Source organism: Cygnus atratus, chromosome 17, assembly GCF_013377495.2.
Source record: "Cygnus atratus isolate AKBS03 ecotype Queensland, Australia chromosome 17, CAtr_DNAZoo_HiC_assembly, whole genome shotgun sequence".
Lineage (NCBI taxonomy): Eukaryota > Metazoa > Chordata > Aves > Anseriformes > Anatidae > Cygnus > Cygnus atratus.
In genome coordinates, this window is record NC_066378.1 from 12897850 (window position 1) to 12908600 (window position 10751).

Below are 10751 nucleotides of genomic sequence, written 5' to 3' on the forward strand. Positions count from 1 at the left end.
GAAGCAATGTGGTTGAGTGCATAGGACTTGGACTCAAGGAGCTTGCCACTGACTGAACATAACTCTGATAAGTCACTTCACCTTCCTGGTGCCTCAGTTTCCTCTGTGGGTTTATGATAGTTATGTGCTATTGCAAAGCATGTTGAGAACCCCAGTGTTTTTTCTTCCATCCACAGAAGTGTTAGGCTTAGGCATTATGTTAGACTTATCGGCAAATCAAAATCTTTTTCTTTTTTTTTTCGTTCTTTCTTTTTTGAAGATATGATAACATCTGTTTGGTTTTATTTTAAATTGATCTGTTTCTTAAGAATCTTTGTAACATTTTCTTCTCTAACACCGCTCAGGAGTAAGTCTGTAAATTTAAACTTGACTCCTAACGTGCCTTTTTCTAAGTGGATGCCAAAAACTACTTTGTTCTATGTTATACTCTGTTTTCAGTTGTGTTGCTTGTAATAAGATGTAGCAGCTTGAAAAATTGCTTTGCTGCATGAAAATAGACACAATTGATTGGAAAACAGTATGTACTCCTGGCCATAACAAACTCGGTGTGGGGGGGTCACGCCCAGAGAAGCCACCTCAGTCTGAGATGCTGGGGTTGCACGTATTTCTCTCGGTATAATTTAGACTGGAAGAGGAATGTGCCCTCCCTGGTGGGGATTCTGACCTCAGAGCATCTTCTTTTCAGTTCTTGCCAACAGCAGCTCCCTGCTACTGGGGTTCCTATAACACGGCAAAGGTTTGACCGCATGAGGAGTATGTTTGATGAATACGTGAGGAACAGGACCCTCCAGAACTGGAAGTTCTGGATCGTATCCTTTCACGTTTACCTGCTGGACCTGAGGTTTGGTGCTAATGTGTTTAGAGGCAAGAACTCTGGATTCTGATGCTGTGACTTTAAGCCAAGTTGTTTAAGTAATGCATGTCCAGAGTTGTCATTCACATCTATATATGGATACGAATTCTTGCCTTATAGGCTGTTATGAGGCAGAATTTGCTCACCTTAAAGTATGGGAAGCAACTTGGAAGAAATGCAGTACAAAGGTAAAGTTTTCTAGCTCGGTTATTATACCACAAGAAATGTGTAATGAACTGTTTCTCTAACTCTAGCTCTTGTTCACTTTTTGCAAAGGACTACAGAGAATTACAAAGACTTCTGAAAAATAAGATTATTATAGACAATTACTGAAACTGTTGTAAAGGCAATTTTGAAAACTTGCATGTTTCTCCTTTTTTTAAATTTTTTTTTTCATTACGACAAATCAACTTAGTTTCTCTTTGCTTCTCAAATGCTAGCAGCTGTGCTTACAAATGAGTGATAATCCAGGAGATGGAGAGAGACAAGCTGGGAATGGAACCAGGTTAGCTAATCCAAGTTTGCTAGTTTGGATCAAATATGATTAGCCGGAATCAGTTTGGGAATGTTAGTAATTAGCAAAGCAGAAGTGCAATTAATAATGAGCAGAAATGTTAACTTTCCCCCTTCCCATTAAAGCTTTGTACCCTTATATTTGCACGTATTTCATGTGTTTGTACTCTGCTGGTTATCTCCCCTGATTATCAGAGTAGATACATCCATGCTGGTGTCTGCATGAAGTACAGCATTTTTTAAAATGCTTTCTTGGGTGCTTCCTGGTTTATCTTAGTCCTAGAAAGCCAGACTCATCCTTTTAGCATCCTTTTAGAAATCAATTCTCAGCAAGATCTTATGCAGTTGCTGATGCAACTGTAGACCTGTTAACTCTGGAACAGTTTCAAATGAGTTATAAAAATTCACTTAATTGAAGAATCAGATTATTAATACAACAATGAAAATGGCTGGTTAAATACAACCTTCCACGCATTTGTGCTGCTCCAAAATGTTAAATAGCTCTAGAATTTGGAAGTGAGGGGCTTGTAGAAAGTGGCAGAGGTTATCTGGGATGAAGTTGCAGTTTTGGGTAGCTGGGCCTGTAGTATCTGGAGAAAGGCAAAGGCTGTCGTAGTTGGTAAAAGAAAAGGTTGCTTGGCAAAGTAGTCTTCGCCAACTTCCCTTTGCAAGTCAGGATGTAATTGTGAGGGAACAGTTTTCTAACAACCGGATAGATTGCTTAACACCTGCTGGCTTATCTCAGGAGGTCTTGCAGTAAAAGCTGACAAGGTCCATGGGTGAGTGCTATTAATAATTTTTAAAAAATTTCCTCCTCATGAAATGACTGTAAGAGAGAAAAGGGCAGTTTCATTACAAATATGAGAATATCACAATTTCTGTTGCATATGAGAGGGAAGTGAGTAATCTGGTTTTTGGCTACTGGAGATAACCCAAGAACAGAGTATTTCTGAATAGGAGAATATCAACAAAAGAATACCCAGTCACTCTGTAAAAGTCCATAACCACATGCAAATCCCCTAGAGTATTCCAGGTAATTGTTAGACCTATCTTGATTGTTAGCAACAGTGAGAAAGATAGGGGTGTATCACAATCCTGAGGTTGGTTTGGGCCACGTTCTCACAGGCTGCTGACTGTAGTCAGAAAATCCCGTCTGGGCTAACATGGTAAAACCACAGATCTGAGCCTTCAGATGAGTTTTGTCATACAGCCAGCTTCTGAAATAGATTCCAACTTACAGGTACATTTGCTTGCTGATTTATCATGGCAGTGCTAGAGCAAACTGTTTTGAGTTCAGGTATGGTGACTGTTGTAGGAAAGCTCATCCAACAGACTTTGAAGTCTTTGTTTAGCTGCAGTAGCAAAGAGCTTGTTTGCCTTAAGGCTTCTATGTCCTTTTGCTATAAAAACATCAGTGTTACATGAAAAAGGTGGCAACAAAGAAATAGTACAAACTACACGTACCTAGAAGTTTTAAATGCTCATGCACTCACAACAGTGCCACAGAATGCAACTGGTTTGTAGGAGATCAAGTCAGCCATACAGGAATTTTACAAAAAGTAATCAGGTATTGGTATAACTGGGAACTGAGCTTCATTTTTTTCCTTTGTCCTAGTGTCACAGATCTTAAAAATAAATAAATAATAATAATAATAATAAACTCTTCGAAATGTTGCAGTCTAAAAATCATTTGTTTTCTCTGGACATTGAGCTCTATTATCTTTTCCCTTAGAATGTTTTCAACTCCTCCTTTGTTACCTCCCTTAACATTTGATGATTTGCAGTTCAGCATTATTATTAAGCCATTGTTTGAGTCCTTCAATGGGATGGTTTCCACAACAAGCTTTAAGGATCTGAATCAAACTGCAATAGCGTGGCTGGATCAGCACTGTTCTCTCCCTGTTCTAAGGCCAAGTAAGTGAAGTTCTATCAAGCAGTAATTTGAGATCACAGTGAGACCATGTATGATACCATTTCTTAAAAGAATAGGACAGATGTTGAATATGACTTTTTAGTCCTTTCTTATTGTCTCAGTGGAAAAATAAGAATGTCTTTTGGCTGCAAAGGTACTTGGTTGCATGCTTAACACTGAACAGAAAAAAATAAATTGTGTAATACAGATTTAAAGTCTCAAGCAGCATTTAAATTTCAAATATTCCATTCTAGTTGGAGTAAAGTTTAGCAGTGTGATTTGTCTTATGAAGGAAGCGACTTCTGAAGTTTGCATTCCCCATTGAAATGACCTTCTGTTTGAGCATGATGGCTTGACCCTTTACCACTTAGAATTCAGTAAATATTTATGTTTACAATTATAGTTGCTGAGTAGTGCTCTCTTTAGTAGAAGAAATAGGTAGATCTCTATTGTTGTTCTCTGGGCACAGTTCTTACACACCTGTTTCTTGCTGTTGATCTAAGTGCCAGTATGCATGTTTTGTAGAAAAAAGTTCGTAATAACAGCCTTGTGGTACCTGCACACTGTCCTGCATGTATTTGTTTGCAGTTAGTCTAATGGCTTTTTTGATACTTTTCTGACTTTTCTTTGCAGTGGTGCTGAGCAGCCTTCGGCATCTAAGTACAAGCACCTCAATTCTGTCAGATCCGTCGTGCCTGCCAGAGCAAGCCACAGAGGCAGTTAGCAAGATGAACAAAACAGCTGGTGAAACCTAACAACCAAAGACAGTGAGTTGCTTGTACAAGGGGTGGAGAACCTGCCAGTCTAGCAGCCTGGTGAGTCTCCTTTCAGTTGGTGCACTTTAGAAAGAATACTCTCCATCACCCAAGACCTTCAGGGCATCTGTCTCTGCCTTCAGAGTATGTGGAAGTATGATGCAACGTTGTCGTAATGATTTGATTCCTCTTCAGTGCTGTACTCTACTCCATGAAGTGAGAACACCAAGCTCAGGTAAATTTAGCAGGTTTGATTCCTGCAGGCAGCAATATATCTCCATCAATGCAGCATGCATCTGTATGCAACAAACGTCTTTCTATAAAACAGCTTCAAGTACTAAGTTCTCTGAAGTGTAAATCTTGTACACCGAGGAATGTTCTCTTAAAGGGGAAATATACTTTCAGTTTTGTGAAGCAAAATCTGCTTTTCATTTTGTTTTCTGGTGTTCAGTTCCATTTGTTTTACTTGAATAGTAAACAATTGTTTAAACAGGATTATATTAAAAACCAAAGAGAAGAAAAATCCATCAGCGACGTCAACTCGTGGAAAATACTAGAATTAAAATCTCAGGCTGTGTTTTGTGTATTTTTATTTTAATGAGTGTACCATTGCATATGATCAGTTCCAAGGCATGCTTTATTTTCTAGCAAATAAAGTAGCTGATTTTTATTATTTTTCTGATATAGCCATTGCAATTGAGTAGCAGGCTGTGCAGTAAGTGCAAAAAAGCAGTTTTAGATTGCACAGATTCTGGAATCAAGATAGACGCATGAATTTCATATCCATTTAATCTCTAAACTGTTTTCTTGCACTCTGCAGAGTTAGGCTACCTTCCTCATAAAATGTGCGCATATAAAACACATCCATAGGTAAACGTCATAGTGCTTCAAAGACAGAAATGGAGTTCATAGCGTTAAGAAATTGGCTTTTTTTTTTTTCTGTCTCAGAAAGCGTATCAAACCACATGGACTTGTAGTCAATTTTTATCTTCTTTGTCTCTTTTACCTGTTCTTTTTGCCTTCTATTTCAAAAACCTGAAGGACTTAGCCAAGCTTGGTCTGTATGGTAAGGTTATGTTCAACAGGAATTATGAAACACACAAAGATAAGTTAAAACCCACATAACATTTTTCTGTGGCAGTCCCTGAAGTACTGCCCTTTGCTGTGGATAAGCTTAGTCTTTTTACAGCAGCAATAGTCTGTCCATCCTTAGGCAGCACTGGGATGTTCATTCTGGCCAGTTTTTCTTGATGTAGTCTGGAATGATCCTATGACCCTTGTAATTCCACTCATTACTCGATTCTGATGCTTTAGAGCTATTCAGAGTTTGGATAAAGTTTCCTTGTCACCTCCCCCAAGTAGTTTTTTTTCCAGTTTGGAGAACAGGCTGTCACAGTGCAATACTTAGGAGCAGCTAAAAAATTCGAACGTAGCACGTTCTGAAATAGGGTCAGTAGGTTGTCCCTCAGGGGATGTACTTTTCCTCTGCATTGTGTCTAATGTTCCCCACTTGGTGGGCCAAACCTTAAAAAGCAATAATAGGTTTGGGGAGTGGGACTGAGCACAGAGAATAATTTTCCTTTCTTCCTTGTCCTGAAATTTTGCAGCTAGTGGCTTTCATTGGCTTATGTGTGAGCAGGGCTGTAAGAAGAAGAAGGCAAAAAGGGCTGCCCGAGGGCCCTCTCCCTGAGCAGGGGCCTGTGAATTGTGGAAGAGAGGGGCTGAAAGGGACTTGTGCAGGTGGCAGTTCAGGGGGAAGGAATGTAAGGAGAAGACAAAGCGGCATGACCGAAGTACCAGCATGCCTTTCTGTAGGTGTGCATACATTCAAGATGCTCTTTTCTTTTACAGTAGATTTGATTGACATATCATTTGAAGCTTGTGGCACATGGGAAAAAACTGTGTCCCTGTGAGAGAACCAACAGCAATCTAGGCCTCACCTAGGAAATGGTTTGTTGAAATAGTGTGTAAAGGTGGTCAGAGCACTGAAATAGCGAGTAGCTTTTCTAGGGGCACCTATATCCAGGTCTTTCATACAAAATGTTTTATTCAAATAAGCAGTATTTTTGGGATGCATCAGGATAAAAGGTGTTGAATGAGCCTAAATTAATTTTTTAATCAGTGCTTTAATCCTCCCATTTCTGTCACTGTTTGTGAACTTGGTTCCAGTTAAATCATTTAACAGCGTGATTAGCTGGGGAGCGCCCCTCAAGTTCTTTACTGGGCTATCTTGTTGAGATGCATAGATACCTACATGCGTATTTGCATGTTAAAAATATGTATCCGGTTTTCTAGGAGGACGTCAGTAGGCAAATTGTCCAGGAACAGACTCACTTGTGTTTTTGCTGTACTTTTCAGATAAGCATATTCTGTAATGCTTCCCCTGCAATGTGGTCTCCTGCTCATCAGGCAGCAGTTTTGCCTGATTTTTTTTATCATGTTCTTAACCAGGTGTCTGCAACTGAGGTTGCAGTAGTGTTAACAACACTACAGTGTTGTCTCAACAAGCAAAGTGTGCTACAGGCGTGTCTCAGAGCCTAGGGAAGTATGATGACTTCTAAGCTTAGATCCTACCATTTCAAATCTCACTGAATGAATTGGAAGCTAAAAAGGACCTTAAAGGAATAGAAACGGGGGGTGTATGACTGAAATGCTAAAAAGTATTGCCCATTAGCAGTTTCGATCTGGATGCAAATGGAAAAAACATCACACTCTTTGCATCATGAGTTGGTTACAATTGGAGGGAAAGTGCTTATTGTAATAATTTGTGATGGAGAAACAAGCTCATGGCACTTCTAAAAGACTGCAAATCTTAACATAGTAAAGAGAAAAAAATAAATCAAAGATCACTTACTGAGGCAAGGGTGTAGGAGGGAGGGAAGGAGTAGTGTAAAGATACTTTCCACATAGTGTAATTACCAGAAATGATGTGGCTCCTCTTTGAAGGAGTGAATCAGTGTATTTTCGTCACCTAACAATTACAAATCAGAATTCTTTTCTCTTATCAGTCAATTTGTGGAGGGTGTGATTTTACTTTATTTGGAAGCACAGGAGGAAAAAGCTATGGTATATCTCATCTCTGCACGTTTGAGGTACTGAGGATTGGTATGAAAAGAGATTGGCCACATATGTATTAATTCCTGTCTAGATTCCCACTTGGTTATATATTTGAACTACTTAGTCTTTCTGCCTTCCTCATTTGGGACTCTAATGGATTTGTTTTGTTTTGTTTTGTTTTTTAAATAAAACACTTTAGTACCACTTACTCCCCTGACTTACATAGTCCTGACTTCCTCTATTTCACCAAAGTACGTTAAGCAAGCAAAACACACTGTGCCTGTAGTCTACACAGAATTACAGATCATGCACATCAGTCTTCAGTGAATTGGTCTGGACCTTTAAAGAATCCCCCTATAAGCAAATGCAACTCATAATTAGTCAAATCCAACATATTTTGCTTGATAAGGGAGGGGATGGATAAAATATTTGTGGCCTGCGATACCCACCAAGATCAAACAGATTGTCTAGTGGTGCCTTCTGACCTCAAATTCTATTAATCAATACACTGTAGAAGCCCCCAGTCTCTCCCCAGCTTCTAGAGAAATTATGCATTATCTGATGAACTTATTAGTCTTGTATGCTACTTCCTGTTAAGACGGGGAATAAGCAGTGAAACCAAATTGAATAAATTAATTAGTAGTAAGGATGGAGACAAGACCATGCTTCATCTGGACAGTCCAAGCTCTGCGCAGAACCCGTGGATTCCTTGTTACTACCATTTGATCCGACTGCCGTGTTCTTTCCTGCTTTTCCAAAGCCCTAGGGGAGCTTTCCTTGAAGGGAGACTTACTAGAATGCTTCTATCCGTGCCTTAGATCTTGGGGTCCTGTATGCATCAGATGCATCTTAAGTCTTACATTCTTACCCCTAACATGTGGAAAACTCAGTGAAATGACCAAGTGGGGGTTCCCTTGGTTTTAAGAGAATGTATTGTCTGTGTGGCATTACTGTGCCCCTTTGAACCTGAGGTTGTAAAAAATTGTGTGGATGGATGGGAGGAAGGAAGGAAAAAAATGGTTTTTCCTGCTGACTTCACTATCTTTCCCTCCCACGTATACAGGGGCACACCTATCCCAAAGTCTGTCAGAAACCTAGTAAAGATGCACATGATTAAATCTCCAAATCTAGAATGGCTTAAAAAATCAAAGGGATGGCAGATTGCATTGGAAAGTAGCATCCCTTTATTTTGTGCCCTCAGTTTTTTTTCATTCTGTGTGTGTACACACTTAGGCTCACATTGTAGAGGTGAGGGGACAGGTGAACTTTATTTTGTTTGCAAGAAGCTCACTCCAAAACCATTCAGTAACATAATGATTTTTTAGTCCAAATTATTTGGAAGCTAAATCACTTCTTGTGTTTCTGGGATGGATAATTCTTGCCTCAATGTTCCCAACCTGAAGATACTGCTAAAATGAAGCTGATAGTCAACTATTTTGACCTTTTTTTTTTCTTCTCTCTTTTCTATCATTCTTTGCACTTTTATTGTAAGGAAAAAGAAAAACACCCAGAATGAAAAGGCTGATGCTCCCTGGTTTAGGTGCTTTATGGATTTAGTCGCACAAATCTCAGAGGACTGTGGACAGCTGTTGGTGACTTATAGGAGGTATTTTTTTTAGGGGAGACAACAGGAGTTTTCCTATTTCTCTTTCAATTTATATACTTGCATTTCTGAGGAAATCGTTTGTTTTTGAGGGTTTTCTTGTATGGGACCCCAGTACTGTTTCCACAATGTCAGCTAAGGCCTCAACTTCCCTTCTGTTTCTTGGATGGATTTCATGCTTATTTACTGTGTTAGAGCAGAAGTGGTAGTACCAAATTGTAGATTGAGCTGCAAAACTTGATTCAGTTAGAAGGAAAAACATCTTAGGTATGTAATACAAAGACTTTCTAGCCATCGTCTGAACTGCTTTTATATCTGAACATTTCCAACGTGAATAGGGTTTTGAATCAAAAGATATCAGTTAGGAGCAATCCTCTTACTTAACAATTCAAAGAACAAATTGCTCCTTTTCTTCTTGTATTTAGATGTGTTTAAGTGAATGGAGTTCATTCTTGTTGTTTAAAAAAAAGAAGCTTGAAAGCTTGGAGGTTTGAGGACTTCAGGTTGTACTCTTGCTTTTGCCTAGGTTTCCTGTTCTGTTGCATGACACAACTTCTGTTGTGCTGTTGATATGTAGCACTTTTCAGTAGGTCTGTTAAATTGTGCAATGCATTTTTTTTATATTTACAACCAAAACAATAAAGGTTATTTTTTGGAAGAAACTAGTTGTAGCGTCTTCATTTTTTACCCAGAACTTGGCTTCAAAGTGGGGAAATGGTAAGTGGAAATCTTCCTGGACCTTGCCATCCCTTTTGCAACTGTGAAAAGTGTTGCGGGCTCATTTTCCTATTATCAGTGGTGTTGAAGTCACCCCTTTGGGATCTGTGTGTTTGGCTTTCCTGTTGCAAGGCTTATGTCCTCTTAAAATGACTCCATGCTTCAGAAGCTCAGAGAGACTTGATGTCCCTTGGGCCCATCTTGACTGAAAGAATCAACTCTGCTGGACTTTCTCAGAATGTATGAGTGGCTTGTCTTTTCTCAGGCATTGGCCACCAGGCTGTATTTGCTCTGTGCTGGGTTTTCCCTGTCTCACCAATGCATTAGCCAGATTAGCAAAAACTGAAAATTACCCTCTGTAGTCAACTCTGCTCCCCTTCAGTCATGCTTGTTAGGGACTGGGAAGGAACAGGCTGGCTACAGCACGGCCTCCAGAAGTCCACTTGTCTGCAGTGCTTACGTTTTTCTTCACTTAAGTAACGCTGAGCTTGTTCTTCCACATTTTGCATGACATTTTCCAAATGTATTAAGGTTCTGATATGTTCCTAGAGTTAACAGACCCTGGCTGTTGATTATATTAAGCATAACAGTCCAAATGAGTTCCTGTGACAAAACTAAGCAGATATAAATCTATTTATTTTTATGTCTGCTTTTAACTTACCAGCTAGTAATTCAAAGGTAGCTTTGGTGTTTACCAAGGAAAAGTAAAATTCAAACTTTTAGGGACTGCACTGATACCTTGAGCCCCAATGCTCTTATTTTCTTACAGGATTGGATTTGGGGCTCTTGGTTGAAATACTGCTTTGGATGGTGGACTCTACCGGGCAGCGCTAAGTTTGGATAACATGTTATTCCCATCGAAATGATGTCAGTGTTAGGCAGTGTTAGTGTAAGCTGCTTAAGTCCATTTAAAAAAATGAAACACGTGTCATTTCACCTTTGACTTTAATGACGTTTTTTGTTTTTTTTTCCTGGTAGGATGCTACAGCTTTCTGCTTCAGCTGTCACCTTGGTGCTATATTGGATTTTCTTGGGTCTAGTGGAGGCAGCGCTCTAGTGAAAGTGAAAGGTAATAGATGAGTGAAAAGAGGGATTTTATTTTAAAAGCATTGCTGAAGAGTTGATGCTCGTTAATCTCACCTTTGTGACTGGTTGCTTTGACCTAATATAGCGTATAAGAAATTCTGATGAGTCAGGCCTGTGATTCTGGGAGAAGGTATAAGAACGTACAACAGTTTTCTTGCTTTGTTCGCATTTAATTTTTTTAATATCTCTACCTTGATCTCACACAAAGCATCTTGGTAAGAGAAGTCAGTGAAGATCAGTGCTATTTAAACAGCA

General features: G+C 39.3%; 1 protein-coding gene across 1 annotated transcript in view; it reads left to right on the forward strand.

Moving 5' to 3' along the window:
- MLXIP (MLX interacting protein) overlaps positions 1 to 9350 on the forward strand; it is a 48107-nt gene extending 38757 nt beyond the window's left edge. The window contains exons 15-17 of the mRNA XM_035565608.2: positions 686 to 809; positions 3151 to 3280; positions 3912 to 9350. Of these exons, the coding sequence (XP_035421501.1) occupies positions 686 to 809; positions 3151 to 3280; positions 3912 to 4033 (376 nt within the window). The 3' untranslated portion in view covers positions 4034 to 9350. The remainder of the gene's footprint in view (positions 1 to 685; positions 810 to 3150; positions 3281 to 3911) is intronic.
- The last annotated feature ends 1401 nt before the right edge of the window (positions 9351 to 10751 follow it).